Below are 19,256 nucleotides of genomic sequence, written 5' to 3' on the forward strand. Positions count from 1 at the left end.
TTTCCTTCGGTGTTCCTTCCCCATCTTAGTTGGTCAGGCAAGGAGGATACCAAAATCCTCCTATGTTCTAGCTCCTGAGCAAGAGAGTCTACCTGGGCCTTTAGAGGGCTCTCTTCACTGTGGCCTAGATCCTTCCAAATTCTCCATTTTCCATTGTTCCTTACCTGGTCCCAGAAGTCATTTACCATGAGTAGACCTTTGTTATCGGTATCATGCTTGAGAGCTGCTAATTCATCCTTATACACGTTGGGTTCCTGTTGCCAGTTATCCTCCCAAAACCGAGCCAGGTTCCCATCTCGGATCTCCCAGAAACTATGCTGCTGAACAATACCTTTATTTTCCCAGGCAAGGTTCCAAATGTGGGAGCCCTTAATATGCCCTGACATTCGAATGTGATCCTTCTCCTACCAATTCTTGGCATATTTTTGTTTCCAAAGCTTGGCCCAGGGGGTTGCCGATTCCTTGATCCACCTCCACCAGAGTTTAGCTCCCGAAACTCTGCTGAGGGTTTCAGGGTCATGAAGCCCCAAACCACCATGGCTCTTGGGTTTGCAGATCTTGTCCCAGGCCACTAGAGCCCATTTCTTTTTCTCTTCTCCTCTGCCCCATAGAAAATCCCTTTGTATGTTCTTGATCTGTTGTTGAACTCCTTTAGGAGCAGGAAGAGCTAAGAACATGAAAATGGGAATTGCCAACAAGACCGCCTTTGTGAGCACAAGGCGCCCCGCCAAATTTAAAGACCTGCATGTCATTTTCTTATCTTGTCCTGAAGTTTATTTATTATTGGCTCCCATACTCCCTTGCTTAGAGGCTTATCTGTGAGAGGTATGCCCAGATACTTAGAAGGTAACCTGTCCCTTTGAAACCCAAGAATCCTGGTGATGTTTCTCTGAATAGCAATGTCAGTGTTAAAGAAAAAAACTTTTGATTTGTTGAGGCTTACCTCTGTGCCGGCTGCCATAGCAAAGTCATTAAGATTTGTTTGATCGCTCTGGCTTCCCTCACTGTGGGTATGCCTTGCAACATTGTATCATCCACAAATTGTTGATGAGTATTTGCCTCTCCATCCAAGGTGAGTTTGATAGCCTGGATTCTTCCTTCATCATTTGCCATTTTAATCGCTCTACCAAGCCCTTCCATCATGAGAACAAAGAGGAAGGGTGAGAGAAGATCCCCTTGTCTGAGACCTTTGTAGGGTGTGAAGGTTCTTGAAGGAGCGCCATTGAGCAGGATGGAAAAACTGGTCGTGGTAACTAGTGCCATAACCCATCTTATCCAGTTTTGGTCGAAGCCATATGCTCTTAGAACTGCCCTTATATAAGACCAACTTAGCTTGTCGTAAGCTTTCACTAGGTCCAGCTGAATGATCATACCAGCTTGTTTGTTGCTTTTGAGAGAGTGTACCACCTTGTGAGCTTGGATGATGTTATTGAGGATTTGTCTTCCTTCCACATAGCCCGTTTGCTCCTCTGAGATGAGAGTTAGTAAGAGGGGCTTGAGTCTATTGGCGATCACCTTGGAAATAATTTTGTACACCACATTACATAAAGCTATGGGTCTGAAGCCATCCGGAGTCATGGCTTTTTCCTGTTTTGGGATCAAAGCTATGAAGGAAGCATTAAGAGCCTTCAGAACCTTTTTGGATCTTCTTGAGTCTTCCACCACCTCAAGGATATCCTGTTTGACTGTTTTCCAGCAGGCTTTGAAGAAGTCTACATTGAACCCATCCGGGCCTGGAGCTTTTCCATTTTGCATTTCATTAATCACTTCATTGACCTCCTCTTCCGACACTGGCCTGTTAAGATTGTGGTTGTCCTCTCTGGTAACCAGTTGAGGGATGTATTGAGTGAAATTGTTGATGAACCTGGATCTATCCGCTAGAGGCTCCTTTGCCATACTGAGGAAGTGTTGAACAAGGACAGATTCCATATCTTTGTGAGAGACGAGTTCTATCCCTTGAGAATCTTTGAGCTTTGTGATTCTGTTGTGTGCCCTGTGATCCATGGTGGATTTATGAAAGAACTTCATGTTTCTTTCTCCCTCTCTAATCCATTGCACCCTTGATTTCTGTCTCCAGAAAATTTCCTCTTGCATGCACCGATTTTCCCATTCTTCCTACAGAGAGTCAGCTAGCTTTTTCTGCTCCTCGGTAAAGCCATTTGTGATGCTGATCTGATTGATCTCCTGGAGTTTCTGCTCAGCTTCTCTTTTGGCTTTGAATATATTGCCAAATTCCTTTTTGTTCCAATCTTTAAGCCTGGATTTGATATGTTTAAGTTTCTGTTGGAGCAGGAACATTCTAGTGCCTTGAATGTTCATATCCTCTCTCCACCATTTGTCAATATTGCTGGTGAATTCAGGGTGAGATAGCCAGGCATTTTCAAATCTGAAGGGTTTTTTTCTTGGTGTACCCATAAAAGTAGCTTCCAGTTGTACAAGCCAATGGTCCAAACCTCCAAAGGGAAGAATAGAAGCTGACATGGCAGGGCCTGATAGAAAGAGGTCCTTTGAGATAATAAATCTATCGAGTTTATAGGAAACTTGTGAAGCCCCTCCCCTCTTGTTGTTCCAGGTGAAGGTCCCATTGATTGTTTTAGTGTCCACTAACTCCATGTTCCTTATGAAGTTCTGGAAGGCCATGGAGTCTCTGCCTAGTTGTCTGATACCGCCCTTTTCTCTGTAAGAGATCTGATCATATTGAAATCTCCTGCAACGATCTGGGGCATATTAGGGTGTCTTGCTCTCAGTTCCTCAAGGGAGGTGAGAAGCTTTAGTTTATCTTCTAGCTTTTGAGGTCCATAGACATTTGTGATCATGTATATCTTCTAATCACCTAAAGGTTGGCATACCAAAGTAAGATAGTTCCTGGACGCTTAAGCATCTATGATTCCAAATTTCTGGGGATCCCAGAGCAAATCCCCCCCGCTGAGTTATTTGCTTTAACCTATAGATACTCATACTTGATTAGCCATTTATTATGAATTTCTCTAATATTATCCATCGAACATTTTGTCTCCTAAATAAAAACCATATCTGGTTTTTCTTATTTTATTCTATTACTGAGATTTCTTTGTTTCCTTCTATTTCCTATGCCTTTAATATTCTAGGTTGTGAGCTTCATTAAGAAAGGTTTGTAAAGGAATAACTGGTGAGATATTTCATCTTACCTGAGTTGATCAAGAGTTTCCCACATTCATTCAGCAACTCCTTCTGTCTTTTTCTTCCTCTTTTCCTGCCTGGGTTCTTTGGAGATTGTGCCTATATCTCCTCCATCATTTTGACCCCTCTATGCTCCTGGATTTCATGATTTCTTTTGACTCCAGAGCCCTTCGGTTGTGATCTCCATAGGAAGAGTTGTTGAACCCTATCATATTCCTCTTTTGGCAGGGAGTCCACTCCTTTGGTCGTCCCTTGTTCTAGAAATTTCTCTAGATCTAGATTTTCCCTTTCTAGAATCTCCTGCAGTTCATGGTCCTCCGTTCCTGCCTCACTTGGAGTCATCTCATGGTCCCTACTTATCTCCATAATGCTTGGCAGATCCTCCTTTTGCTGGCTGTTTTCTATGATATCTTCCATGCTAGCATCCCTTTCCTTCTCAGTGATAATGTTCTCCGTTTCCTGGTTTGTTTCTTTATTTCCATCTTCTTCTTCTAGGATCTTAAAGCTATTGTGGCTCGGCTGTCTTTCCTCATTGATCTTTTTTTGTGGCCTCTTCCTGCCTTTCCCTTTGCCCCCAACTTTAGTGAAACCCTCAGGATTTTTATCCGTCGTTGTTTTCACATTTCTCTCCATATTGTTTGTTGGGCAATCTCTGTATAGACCCCCGTGTTCATGGCATTTGCAGCACCTAAATGGGATGTGCTCATAGTCCACTGCCTGCACCCATTCTTCATCATAAACTTCTAAAATTATCACCTCTGGAAGTGCTATGGATAAGTCCATTTCCACACATATCCAGGCGAAGGAGGTGTATTTTCCTTTCAGAGTCGCATCTGAGATCTTTAGAAAATGCCCCAGTTTATTGCCTATTGTTTTTAGTGATCCGGTAGCCAATAATCCAGAGGAAGGGAGTATAGTCTAATCCATACCGGTACCGATGTGAATGTTTCATGTTCTGGGACAAAGTTCATCATCCATGGCCGCATGTAAAGGCCTACAGCCGCGTAGAAATATGGTCCTCCTTTGAATACTCTATCTTTATCCCCCTTTGGTTTCCAATGGCTCCTTATCCATATGTGCAACGCCCTCTCTGTCGGCCATAACCCCATGAATTTGCATATAACCACATATTCCGTCATATGATCCCTATGTGCTTGTAGCGCTGGCTCGCTTAAGACGACCCTGGGAATGATGTTCGACTTGGGTTTGCATACCCCAGTTGTCCTTATAGAAGTAGGTTTTTGACTGCTACCCTCTTTCTCCTTCTCCTTACTGGCTTCCTGCTGATCCCCTTCCTGTTCATGAGGTCTGTTTCTTCCCAATATTTCCGTGTTACTTGCCTTTGTTGTCTTCTCCAGAGGTTTCTTAAAACGCTACTTTCCTGCGTCCTTGCTTCTATCTGTGACTACTTGACTGTAGGAGGGAGCAACAGTCCCCCCTGCGCCTCCCGCCATGGTACCCAACATCAAACCCTAATGCCAACCCTAGATCAAGTTGCAGAGTAGAAAAATCGCCAATCTTACATATATAACTTAAATTCAAAATGATTTTATTAATGCCTATGTCAAATGTCTAATTGACCATTATTATTCTGACATTTAATGAAACAATATATACTAGTCAAAATTTCTTCCTTGTGTAAATATTCTCAATGTAATATAAAAAGTATTTTTTCAAAAAACTTTTGCTAGATTTGATGAATTTACTTGACCTAGCTCCATGCTGAGGGCTATCTCCAATTCAGGGATGCCAAGGATCTTGATGTTTTAACCTATTCTGATTTTATTTTTTGTTTTAGTAGCATTAAGGAAGAAATTTTGATTTGTTTTTCATCTTCACCTATTGTATATACTCTTATATTATATTATCAAATATAATATAAGAAATATTTTAAAAAATGACTAGAGTTGAGAAATCTACTTGCCCAAAATTGCATGGAATGGAATGAACTAAATTGAGTCAAATCAAATTTCAAATTTTCATCCAATTTAAAACAATAAATGAAATTAAAAGAAAAAAAAAGTCGATTAAGAAGTTAGGAATATTTTTATCAAATTTGAAGTTATAAAAATATATATATTTTTTTTAGTTGAAAAATATGAAATTATATATTTTTTTCCTTTTCTTTTCTTTTGGCCAATTTTTTAAAAAGAGTTGTCTTGTGCCAAATTCAGTTCGAACTTGAATCAGGAAAACTAGATTGGATAAGAGGAAATGTGCAACGCACAGTGAAAAAGGGTTAACATGAGTGACTATGGGGTGAAAAAGGGTTAGCATGAGTGACCATGGGATGTAAAGATAGAAAAGGTAAACAAAGAAGAACAAGAGTGATGCAAAGAATTTTATATTATTATGTTAAAATAATCTATTATCTAATATATTATGTTATATTATATATTTTAAATCATGTTTATTGTTATGATGATGATGATGATTAAAGTCTACTGAAATCAAATTTGATTTTTCAAATTTTAAGAAAAGTAAGGAATTACTTGGCTTGCTTTGGAATTTTATTTTTATATTTGAAAAGCTTTAATGAAGCATTCATATATCACCATAGCTTTAATGAGTTAAACAAATAGGAAGATTGATATTGTAGCAAATATTTTAAAATTTTGATTTAATATGGTTGTATATTAGACATTTTAAGAAAGTGTTTTTCATTTTCAACTCTTGGTGTCACAAATATGACAAATTATTTCGGCCCACAACATTTTGGGAATTGTCGAACACCCTATTTCACTATGGAGGTTGTGGGAATTTGTTCTTGTTTTGCAACATAGTATGATTGACAAGTAGATTCTTTTCTTTTCATAAGTAACTTCTTTTGGTATTCCCATCTACAAGCAATTAGTCAAAGGACTAGCAAGACGTTTCTCTTTGAATTCATTCCTCCACATATTGTTTTCAACACAATTGATGGCTGGTAACCAATTGGTTTATAATGACATTTCTCTGTATTATATATTTGAAAGAGTAACACATTGAAAATATCGAGTCCATCTAATTGTATATGAAAATTTGACCTTTTGGCATCACTGAATTGAGACATGCATTGACCAACAGGAAAACTTTGCAATCTCATTCAGCTAGATGAGGTGATTGATGAAATGTATATCTTTGAAACATATTTCCATTTGACCATTTTTATTCAGATGTCAAATAAAATGTAATTGTACTTGTTGTGTAGGTCTGCATTTCATGATACAATGTGTTCTTGTTGAGATGCAGGCATTTATATCCTCAATCCTGATTCCTTATCTAAGGATATTATTCTCTGAATTAAATTAGGCTAGACATAACATAAATATAGGTCACCAAATTGCTGAACATGGAGTGTACCAATTTGCTTAAAATTCTTGGATTTTGACAGCGTAATAAACATTCTCAAAATTCTTTGGCCCAGGTACTGAAATGTGAAAATTAAACGATTCATAAATAGTTTAGAGTTGATATTATGTTGTATTCACTGGTTAACTAAAATAGATGTAGAGTGACATATTAAACGACCCATTATAGTTGATGAAATTCGAGAACCAATTTTTTTGGAATCTTGTTTAAAACATTAAAGAAACATTTTATTCAATACTGAATGCAGATACTACTTATAACGTTTGTGGTTCTACTAAAATGTCCTTTTCTTTTCTCTTTTTCCAGGGAGGGTATTCAATGGAAGAACCGCAAACTAGAGAGGTATTTTCTTTTTGGTATTTGGTGACCGCAAAATGTGATTTTATTATGGAGCAGTTTTAGAAAATTACAATAAATTATGTTTTCTGGTTTATTCCTGAGTGATTGATTTCCTCACTGACATGTTTCCGATCAGATTAACAACGTTGGTAAGGTCCATGCAACGTTGCTAGATCGGCACACACAGGGAAGGGACTCACTGTCACCTTGGCCCAAGCCCCCGCTATTTAGGTTCACCACCTCCTAAAGAACCAAGTGAGGAGTCCCTAAATAGTCCCCAACAACTCTGGTACAAGACCAGTGCCTTATGTAGAGTCAAATCGGGGTAGGTGTTCAATTTGTACCTGCTGCCTAGCTATAAAATTGCCATTGTAGTAGCAGAATTCTAGATAGCTGATATTAGTAGTCAAAACTCTCAAAACTCAATAGACATATAGCATGCAACCCTACTCTGAAAATTCGAACCAAAAATACTAATATATTTCAGTTTAAGTGACTAGTTGAGGAGATATGGATGAAAACAATTTGCTGTATTGTGTGAGAGACTGTAAAGTCTGCATAAAAGGGGCAACAACCTGATTTAGTCTTAACAACCACCCAACTAGTGTTAAAACATTCCTTGAGGGTTAGTCTAGGGGGTTGAAAAGCAAGAGGGTTTATGTGGAGGCTTTTTGGGGCCTCCCCTCTACCGATAGTGACTGAAAACTCAATTTCCAGCTAGTTGGAAATTAAATTTCAGAAATTTGGGTTAAATAAAAATATGTTTATGCATTCAGAAAATTCCAAATTTGATTTATATGATTAATATTGGCTGGAAATTGAACAAAAATGGCTCTAAATGATAAAAATATGAATTTGAAAATAATTTAGAGCTTTTTGCTAAGTTCTAGGGTGAGATAACTTACCTGGAACCTTGTAGAACTTGCTATAAATGACTGTAAAATGTAGATACAGTGAAGTACAACCTTGTAAACCTGCATATTTGCAACATAGATAGTTAGATAAAAGTGTAAAATATAGAGTAATAAAAACTTTTTATCAAATCTTTGACTAGATCACACAGTTATGGTACTTTTTTCAAGATTATAATTTGATAAATAGATGTAAAACTAAAAACCAACAAGTCAATTTTCTAAAATAACTGCAGAAAATAAAGGAAGTATTTTTGAATTTTATGGTTGTTGCAATAATACTTGTTCCCTTGGAATCACACCTCTTGCTGGGGTGTGAAGTGGCTATTTTATTAAGTAGCTGTGGATGTCTTTGATCAAGGGAATGGGTTTGGTCCTTCCGGAATTCACTTCCATCTTTGCTTAATATTCTTGAATATTTTTGAACCTCCCTAGTAATGGCCTCTCCTCTTAGTGGAATCTCCAACTTTGTCTTCCGTATGCGGTGAAATATGAAATCACAAAGAATAGTGAATCCTTCTCATGAAGTAGTTCAAAATATTGGATTGATACTACATGCAAAACAGAAGAAACAATTGGGATTCTCCCTCTGGTTGTTCTCTTCCAAGTAACTATGTAGTTCCTCAATAGAAAGGGACGCTGGTATTAGGATGATTTTACTCATAAATAATAAGAATTAGAATTATAATGCCCGATACATATAGCAAGAAAGAAAATAGAACAAAAGCTACTCCAATGCATAAGAAATTATACAAGGCTTGCAATAAATGAGCTCTTTATTGTTATAACACTTGTCTGAAATAAGCAACAACAATTTAGAAATGAAGAAAGGCTAGCCTTTATAGAAAAAATTATAACAGCTAGTTTCACTCTTCCTTAATAAATTATTTCCTAGTTGTCCACAAGTTGTAGACTTAGTAGATTAATTCATAAAATATTACATAAAATTTTTAATTCATCCACAAAGGTATCGTATTGGACAATTTTTCACAATTTAGTTCAAGATTCCCTTTTCTCATGGTCCATTGTCCAATTAATTGGTCCACTAGGTCTCCAATGGCTAGTTAGACCCTCTAACGGCTAGTTGACTTCACCAATGACTACTTTTGACTTGAATTTTCCCTTTAGTGATTTGACTTAGCCACATAGAAGTTGGATCTCCAACGCCCTTGAATTTTTGACAATTCCCTCACTTGGGTATGTTGAAACTGGCTTGGATCCGAACTTTGTATCTTTGGGAATCTTCATATCCTTTTTAACATTGCCACATCATCTTTTTCTTGCCATGTCATCATGCCTTGCTGGAACTAACGCCCTTGGGGATTTGGAGACACTGAGACATGAGTTTTGTTCCTCTCATTCTATAGACCAATTTTGACATATTAAACGTGAAATTCTGTGAAGATTTTCCCCTGTTAAGCCTCCTACAAACCCATCTTGCCACATAATTACGCCCGAGTAGATGATCTCTAATGCCCTTGAAGATTTGCAAATATAAAACATTGGTTTTGTTCATCTCAATGAGTAGATCACTTTTGATGTTATGCATGTCACAAACAACCCTCAAGAGAGTCCACCAAAAACCCTCCAATCTAGTTAGGTACGAGAGTACTTAGGTAATGTTTTCAAGGGATAGAGCATGGTCCCACCAAACAACTAAATTACATACTCAAACTTACAAGACATAGGTATAAGATGCCTAATACAAGGTCTCACATGGTTTTTACATGGTTTCTGACTTGTGACCTTGGGTTTCCAATGGTGGTGAATGTTGTACTAAAAAATTGTGTGCACCCCTCCTAATAAGAGGGGTAACAGGGCACACTATATCAACTAGTGCTTCCTATCTTTGCCGCTCCTGAATAGTGGAAAGGAGGGGCCTCAAGGGAGGTGAGATTGGACTAGGGGTGAATGATAATCTCCCAAGTGAAGTATGGGTTTAAGGGTACAATCAAGAGCGGTCAATCATCCAACTCAACCAGTGATCCACAATAGATTGCTCTACACATTAAATGAAAGCACATGATTACAGAAATGGTTAGTGTACCTTTTGATAGATGTCCCACTTTCCTTCAAGAAGTATGTTAGAGAGAGAGAATTAATTGTTAGTTTTTGAGTTTGGTAGCAGTGGACATTTGTTCTAGTATCTGATGATGTCTAAGAGGTTATGGAACACGAGATCTCCAAAACCCATAAAAGGTGTAACACCCTCCTCCCACATTTACCCAAGTTAACCAGTCCGCTGGGGTAAACATGTGACGAGAGGCTACTATGACGTGATTCAACTCCCCATATCACAACCATAACAACCTGACTCCCATACCGCTTATTGGAGCTTTATAGCACAACTCATGGCGATATTTATATCCATATACATATGTACATATACCAAAACATCACACCAAAACATATACCAAAAACGTTGGCTCAACCAGCGAATAGAGAAGGATACATAGCCCACATTTGATTCGCCATCTCCCATGTAGCTTCATCGGGCCCAAAGTGCTTCCACAACACTTTAACTTGCTCGATTCTGGAGCATGAGCATCTTTTTTTGTTATATACACTGAGGTTCTGACTGGAATTATCCATCTAGCTCCACCTGCAATACAAACCAGTCAATCACATGATCAACATCTTTAACATACTTCTTAAGAAATGACACATGGAAAATATCATGGACTTTCACTGTCGAAGGCAGTGTAAGTCGATAAGCTATTGGTCTTGTTGACCACTACCGGTCAACTACCTCTGCAGTACACCCCCTTTTTCTTTGCAAAAAGGGGTAGCACCTGATCGATGTGTCTGTGCCAGCCTGCAGTCATCAGCAGCTTGATCTTTTTAATTGTAAACCCAGTCTGCATGTATGAATTGTAAATAATCTTAGCAGATATGAGTCGTTTATGTAAAATTGCCTAGGTGGACCTAACTTTCTAATGATAATCTACGTCCCGGAAGGTTTTTCGTCTCACCGATCTATGATCGGCAGAGTTTTCCTTCAGCCTGACCCCAAAGCCGGGATGCATTTTTTTATTAGAACTTTAGGAGAATCCTAGTGTGTTAATCTGCTAGATTATAGTTGTGTCGCAGAAACTGGGTGGTTTATGAGGGTCTATGTTAAGTGGGTTTGTCCCCTTAAGATGTAAATTGTAAAAGTCATGATGTAATGTGTCTTGAGGGTTGAAAAATGTTTTAAATCCCCTCATGAGTCCTAAGTCCTAGGTCCTAGGTGATGTTTCCAAAGGCTTAGTTCGATGATCCATTTAAGAAAATAAATAAAATAATAAAATAATAATGTTTTGAGTGAATGCATGCAAAATATTATTTTTAATAATAAGTTAACAATTTCGACGGATGAGATTAAGAGATGTCTTGATCCTCATCGACGGTCGAGATCATTTCGACATGGATCACTCGAACTAGCCGTTGGGATCATTTCCTTTAAATAGGGTGCTAGGGGTCATTTCAGATCATTGGATCTGTGAGTCTTGTGCTGAAGAAGCTCTCTTGTAGTTCATTTTTTGTGCAATAAAGAAGACTTTGGGGTTAAAAATCTTGCTGGTGTTACTCTTCTGAAAATGCTGTAAGATTGTTCCATTTGTTCTGCATAATTTTATTTTCAGCCATTGATGATAGCTTAATGAAGATTGATTTAGGCACAGGTATCTTGTCTGATTTTTGAGGTTTAAATGATGGTTTAGATCTTGAAATATATTGGCAGGTATCTCCATTTGATCGGGGTTTCACTATTGTTTTTTCCTTCTATGTTGATGGTTGATTTTAAGCTGTGCAGGAAATTTTTTTTTTTAGATTACCGGGCGTTAGGGGAAGTTCTCGGCTGAACCAGCCAACTCCTGGGTTGTGTTTTCTGAAAGAGCCCAGCCAGTTCTTGATCCCGGGCTTATCATTCGAAATATATTTTTTATGAACGCATGCAGGGTTTTCTGAAGCGTTTTACATTAAAATCTGAAATTTTCTTTAAAATATTTCTGTTCTTATTGCTGAATCTGGCTGTTAAGGGGCCAAAATCTGTAAATTAATCAAGCTGATCTGGGGTTTCAAATTTTTTCTTTATACAGCTTTAATTAGGGTTTTCAGTTTTGGTTCTATGTATATATCATTTTGGGTGATCCGCTCTATTTCAGGTTGCAGGATTTTTGAAGTTTTCCAAAGCCCCTCACCCTATTTCGCAAGCAAATACAGTTCTCCCACGCTCGGGTTTCACTGCCACCATCAGAAAGTTTTCAGATCTGCATTCCTGTACAGGCCAACCTGCATTTGTATTTGAAATCCTTCATTACCTACGGATATCATCTCTGCTCGCGTCCTATCCAGTGTTAGAAACCTGTGTCAATTCCTCCAGATCACCGCATTGGTCTTACCAAGGTTACACGCTCCTTATTTATCGCATTTAACAGCTGTCTGGTTTAGTGGGGGGCCTGCGGGACTGAATAATGAATTCTCAGGGAGTTTTCCATAGTCTTCCCCAGCGTTATCAGTAAATAACCTTGAAATGAGATTGATCGTTGAACAGTACTCTGTGAAGCGGCAACAATAGATACAATGAGTAGCAGAACCTTGACCAATAGATGCGTTGAGTGGCAGAATCGTCGTGACTCATGGGTTTGCGTGAGGAGATTTCTGAACGTGTGTTTTCCTCCATCGAATGAGCTCAACCGAAATCGCCCATGTAATTTCTTGAGTCTACTGCGTATTATCAGTCCATGTAGGCCAGATATCTCACGAGTTTTGGCGTAAGTTCTCCTCTTGTGCTGGCCGAGGTTCTGCGGACATGCGTGGAAAATGACCAGGTCTGTTACGCTGGTAAATCTTCCATCCGAGGCTCAGTGAATTCGTTCTGATCTTAAAACTGAGTTTCATTTAGGTTTCGTTTTAAATTTTTTGGTAGACTTATTGTTTTAATGTTTGATATCACGATTTTATTATTATTATTATTTTTTTTTAATATACATATAGCCCGTAATTTAGATTTTGCTTTAGCATCATTTTGTTTAAGCTTAGGTATATTTTTAGTCTAACGTTAGATTTAAGTTAATAAAAAATAAAAAATAAAAGGATTTATTTATAATTTTTATTTTTATTTTTAGGCTTTACGTTTAGTTGAGTTTTAGATTAAATTTAAATTTAGATTTAAAAAAAAAAATTTAGGCTTTGTTTAAAGTTTATAAATAAAAATTCATAAAAAGGGATTTTAGGGTTTTAGCTTTAGTTTTTTTTGTATTTTATTCAGATTTTAATTTAGTTTTAATTTTACTTTAAAAAAAAAAAAAAAAATTGAAAAGCATAAAAAACATAGTGGAAATTTTTGCCAGATTCAGTTGTTTTCCTCAGGGAATTACCTAGGTTTCATCTTTTATGCTGAGGCTAAATTTTTTGATGTGGGATTAATGTTTATCATTTGCATGTGGTTAAATGTGCTTGAGTGATCATTTAAAAATTTTCAGCTGCATAAATGTGATATCGGGTTAGCGTTTAAAATCGAATTTTATCTTTTGAAGTTTTAATCGTTGGATCATCGTTTAAGCATCTTCTCTCGTTTTGGTAATCATTGTGGTTTTATTGGATATCTTGCATCGTTCAAGTTAAACTTTGATGATTGCTCTACATGGTTTATATTCCTGAAGCATCTGATAATTAATCGATTAAACATTAATTCCACAAGGCACTGGTCTTTTAACTTCTAAATCCATTTAGTGCTTTTCATATCGTGTCTCCCACCAACTGGTCGACAGTTGGTCTTCGTTATATCATAGGGTCTACCCCCCTTAGCCGCAGGGGACAGGCTTAAACGGAGAGATCGGGGATCAGAGTGACAGCCCCCGGTCTGAGCATTGTCGTGTCAATCTGTGCGACAACATTTTTTGGCGCCGTTGCCGGGGATCATTTTATTCTCAGCATTTCAACGACAATCATCCTTCTCATTTTTTATCTCTTCATCTGACCCGGCAACGCCAACATTTTTTGGCGTCGTTGCCGGGGACAGAGTTCTTCTGTTCCTGGAGTTTCATCGACATTCATCTTCTCATCTTTCTCATCTCTCATTTGCGCTTGCAGATTCAATTGGATCTTTTATTGCCTTATCTTTCGTCATACCAGTAGCATCTCTTCGGTTTATTTCTTGTATGGGTGGTGACTCCATTTTCTCATTTTTCCCAAACAAGAAGCTTTCCTCATATCTGCTTGTGGTTACTTTTTGGATCCTAGAATCAGATTCATTGTTCAAGTGGCGACTCCACTTCTTTCATCTCTTGATTTTCTTGAGCAGAGATCTATTTCTATCATCCATCTGATCCCTTATTATTCATCATGGATTATTCATTTAAACCATGTCATTTTACTGACCGTCTCCATGATTTTCCGGAGGAGGCCATTTCTAAATTACCTATATTCTCGGGTGGTGATTCAATCGCTGTTAAAAGGCATCTAGGCTTGTTGGCTTGTATAATGATCATATATTGTAGACCCCCTCAGTTTAATCATGAAGATATCAAAATGCGTCTTTTTGTCTTTTCTTTAGAGGGTGATGCCTTGAATTGGTTTAATAATTTTCCTAAGGATTTTTTCACTTCTTTACAAGACATTCTTAATGCTTTTAAAGATAGATATGATAGTCCAAACAGCTTGCCTTTTGCCCCTAAAATTGTGCAACAGAATGAAGGTAATTTGATAAAAGGTCCAGCTGTCGGTGAAAGATTCCAAGATGATTCTTCATATCAGAATGTGTCATCCACCAGTACTATTGCAGATCAAGTCCATGATAGTGGAAAATCAGGGACAAATGACAATGAAAAGGAAGAGCAAAAGCAAATTATACAAGAACTAATGCTGCTGGTGAAAAATATGGAGAGCAATCAAAATAATTATGTCAATGATGTGAAAACTTTATGCACACACCTTGAAAAACGTAATAGAGAGATAGAGATTATGCAAAATCAGCATGCCAAAGAAATTGAGGCCATGAAGACTAATCATGACACAGAAATTAGATTCATGCAAAGCAAGATGTCAGGCTTAGAGGAAAATATGGCGACCATGAAAGCTGATCATGATAGGGAAATTGATTCTATGCAAAACAAGTTATTAATTATGGATGAAGAAATGACTATCATGACGTTCAATCATAATAATCAGTTGGCCACCATGAAAGCAAATCACAAAGAAGAAATAAACTCCATGCAGCATTGCTTGATGGACATAAAGGAAAAGAACGATAAAGTAATAAAAGATATGGAAGAGCACCATGCCAGGGAAATCAGTGATATAAAGGTTGAACACTCTAGTCAGATGGATGCCATTAAAATACAGGTTCAAAAGTTTCAACAATGGTCAGAGGATAAGAGAAACCAGGGGACATCAACAGATCAGGAGCCTTCTCATTTGTCGCAACAAGTTCCATCCTATTATGAGGAGGTCATTGGTTCGATTGAAAGATGGTTAATTGAAGGTGATCCAGATAGACTTAAAAATGATAAAGTTCAGATACAGGATAAAGAAAGACATGTCACGCATATCTTACATACTTCATTTGATAGCTTTGAAACAGAAAGTTGCATGTCATCAGTAATACAACCTGCCACAAAGAAAAAGTGCAAGAGAAAGAGAATGAGAAGAAGATTTGATGCATCAGACGGCCGTGAGCAGCTTGATTTTCGGATAGGAAAAAGTCCTACCATATGCAAAATTGGACATGGCACATCCGACAAGCAGCCGACTGATTTTCCTGAAAGCAGGAAAATGCTCAGTATACACTATATTGAACACATCTGATGCCATGGGGCATCCTTTGTATTGTATTTCTAAACCTACTTGTCATTTCAGCATTTTCATTTCGGTTTTAGGATTAGATTTGCTTTTCTAGATTAGTTAATAAATGAAGAGCTTATATCTTTCCTGTGCTTAATGTTATATGATGATTTTTGGACGGACGCTACTTATATTTTGTTGTGTGTTGCATGGATGCAGATTCTGGATTCTCACATTCCTACAGTGCAGCAAAATGTCCCCAAGTAGAGCCAGATGTTGACCACTACCGGTCAACTACCTCTGCAGTACACCCCCTTTTTCTTTGCAAAAAGGGGTAGCACCTGATCGACATGTCTGTGCCAGCCTGCAGTCATCAGCAGCTTGATCTTTTTAATTGTAAACCCAGTCTGCATGTATGAATTGTAAATAATCTTAGCAGATATGAGTCGTTTATGTAAAATTGCCTAGGTGGACCTAACTTTCTAATGATAATCAACGTCCCGGAAGGTTTTTCGTCTCACCGATCTATGATCGACAGAGTTTTCCTTCAGCCTGACCCCAAATCCGGGATGCATTTTGTTATTAGAACTTTAGGAGAATCCTAGTGTGTTAATCTGCTAGATTATAGTTGTGTCGTAGAAACTGGGTGGTTTATGAGGGTCTATGTTAAGTGGGTTTGTCCCCTTAAGATGTAAATTGTAAAAGTCATGATGTAATGTGTCTTGAGGGCTGAAAAATGTTTTAAATCCCCTCATGAGTCCTAAGTCCTAGGTCCTAGGTGATGTTTCCAAAGGCTTAGTTCAATGATCCATTTAAGAAAATAAATAAAATAATAAAATAATAATATTTTGAGTGAATGCATGCAAAATATTATTTTTAATAATAAGTTAACAATTTCGACGGATGAGATTAAGAGATGTCTTGATCCTCATCGACGGTCGAGATCATTTCAACATGGATCACTCGAACTAGCCGTTGGGATCATTTCCTTTAAATAGGGTGCTAGGGGTCATTTCAGATCATTGGATCTGTGAGTCTTGTGCTGAAGAAGCTCTCTTGTAGTTCATTTTTTGTGCAATAAAGAAGACTTTGGGGTTAAAAATCTTGCTGGTGTTACTCTTCTGAAAATGCTGTAAGATTGTTCCATTTGTTCTGCATAATTTTATTTTCAGCCATTGATGATAGCTTAATGAAGATTGATTTAGGCACAGGTATCTTGTCTGATCTTTGAGGTTTAAATGATGGTTTAGATCCTGAAATATATTGGCAGGTATCTCCATTTGATCGGGGTTTCACTATTGTTTTCTCCTTCTATGTTGATGGTTGATTTTAAGCTGTGCAGGAATTTTTTTTTTTTAGATTACCGGGCGTTAGGGGAAGTTCTCGGCTGAACCAGCCAACTTCCGGGTTGTGTTTTCTGAAAGAGCCCAGCCAGTTCTTGATCCCGGGCTTATCATTCGAAATATATTTTTTATGAACGCATGCAGGGTTTTCTGAAGCGTTCTACATTAAAATCTGAAATTTTCTTTAAAATATTTCTGTTCTTATTGCTAAATCTGGCTGTTAAGGGGCCAAAATCTGTAAATTAATCAAGTTGATCTGGGGTTTCAAATTTTTGCTTTATACAACTTTAATTAGGGTTTTCAGTTTTGGTTCTATGTATATATCATTTTTGGGTGATCTGCTCTATTTCAGGTTGCAGGATTTTTGAAGTTTTCCAAAGCCCCTCACCCTATTTCGCCAGCAAATACAGTTCTCCCACGCTCGGGTTTCGCTGCCACCATCAGAAAGTTTTCAGATCTGCATTCCTGTACAGGCCAGCCTGCATTTGTATCTGAAATCCTTCATTACCTACGGATATCATCTCTGCTCGCGTCCTATCCAGTGTTAGAAACCTGCGTCAATTCCTCCAGATCACCGCATTGGTCTTACCAAGGTTACACGCTCCTTATTTATCGCATTTAAGAGCTGTCTGGTTTAGTGGGGGGCCTGCGGGACTGAATAATGAATTCTCAGGGAGTTTTCCATAGTCTTCCCCAGCGTTATCAGTAAATAACCTTGAAATGAGATTGATTGTTGAACAGTACTCTGTGAAGCGGCAGCAATAGATACAGTGAGTAGCAGAACCTTGACCAATAGATTCGTTTAGTGGCAGAATCATCGTGACTCACGGGTTTGCGTGAGGAGATTTCTGAACGTGTGTTTTCCTCCATCGAATGAGCTCAACCGAAATCGCCCATGTAATTTCTTGAGTCTACTGCGTATTATCAGTCCATGCAGGCCAGATATCTCACGAATTTTGGCGTAAGTTCTCCTCCTCTTGTGCTGGCCGACGTTCCGCGGACATGTGTGGAAAATGACCAGGTCTGTTACGCTGGTAAATCTTCCATCCGAGGCTCAGTGAATTCGTTCTGATCTTAAAACTGAGTTTCATTTAGGTTTCGTTTTAAATTTTTTGGTAGACTTATTGTTTTAATGTTTGATATCACGATTTTATTATTATTATTATTTATTTTTTTATATACATATAGCCCGTAATTTAGATTTTGCTTTAGCATCATTTTGTTTAAGCTTAGGTATATTTTTAGTCTAACGTTAGATTTAAGTTAATAAAAAATAAAAAATAAAAGGATTTATTTATAATTTTTTTTTATTTTTAGGCTTTACGTTTAGTTGAGTTTTAGATTAAATTTAAATTTAGATTTTTTTTAAATTTTTTAGGCTTTGTTTAAAGTTTATAAATAAAAATTCATAAAAAGGGATTTTAGGGTTTTAGCTTTAGTTTTTTTTGTATTTTATTCAGATTTTAATTTAGTTTTAATTTTACTTTAAAAAAAAAAATAAAAAAAATTTGAAAAGCATAAAAAACATAGTGGAAATTTTTGCCAGATTCAGTGGTTTTCCTCAGGGAATTACCTAGGTTTCATCTTTTATGCTGAGGCTAAATTTTTTGATGTGGGATTAATGTTTATCATTTGCATGTGGTTAAATGTGCTTGAGTGATCATTTAAAAATTTTTAGCTGCGTAAATGTGATATCTGGTTAGCATTTAAAATCGAATTCTATCTTTTGAAGCTTTAATCGCTGGATCGTCGTTTAAGTATCTTCTCTCGTTTTGGTAATCTTGGATATCTTGCATCGTTCAAGTTAAACTTTATTGATTGCTCTACATGGTTTATATTCCTCAGCATCTGATAATTAATCGATTAAACATTAATTCCACAAGGCACTGGTCTTTTAACTTCTAAATCCATTTAGTGCTTTTCATATCGCGTCTCCCACCAACTGGTCGACAGTTGGTCTTCGTTATATCATAAGGTCTACCCCCCTTAGCCGCGGGAGACAGGCTTAAACGGAGAGATCGGGGATCAGAGTGACAGCCCCCGGTCTGAGCGTTGTCGTGTCAATCTGTGCGACAACAGGTCCAATCCTCTCAAGGATATTGAAAGGTGCACAAATTGAGGTGCCAGCTTGGCACATGATCCAATCCTCAAGGAGCTCTTCTTGGGCTTGATGCACAAATACACTTGTTCCCCAACCTGAAACTGTGAAAATTCCTAGTCCAAGGAATCCCTACTGCAGCAAAACCGAATTTACTTCTCCTATGTGATTTTATTTATTGAAGTAAATTACTTCTGCAGCCTACACTACTTTAAATTTGATTACATGAAACAGAAAACTGAGCAAAGAACAACATACATAGACAGTTATTTTTGGACAAAATAGTCCCTG

At 37.6% G+C, this 19,256-nt stretch overlaps 1 protein-coding gene across 2 annotated transcripts in view; it reads left to right on the forward strand.

Annotated features, from left to right (window-relative positions):
• Positions 1 to 19,256, forward strand: part of LOC149154354 (Peptidase S41 family protein) — a 367,381-nt gene that overhangs the window by 203,056 nt on the left and 145,069 nt on the right. For both annotated transcript variants that reach the window (XM_089437783.1, XM_089437782.1), the window contains exon 7: positions 6,817 to 6,852. In XM_089437783.1, coding sequence (XP_089293909.1) covers positions 6,817 to 6,852 — 36 coding nt within the window. The remainder of the gene's footprint in view (positions 1 to 6,816; positions 6,853 to 19,256) is intronic.

Source organism: Pinus tabuliformis, chromosome 9 (assembly GCF_031772625.1).
Source record: "Pinus tabuliformis cultivar Carrire ecotype Pingquan chromosome 9, CPIR1, whole genome shotgun sequence".
In the NCBI taxonomy this organism is placed as follows: domain Eukaryota; kingdom Viridiplantae; phylum Streptophyta; class Pinopsida; order Pinales; family Pinaceae; genus Pinus; species Pinus tabuliformis.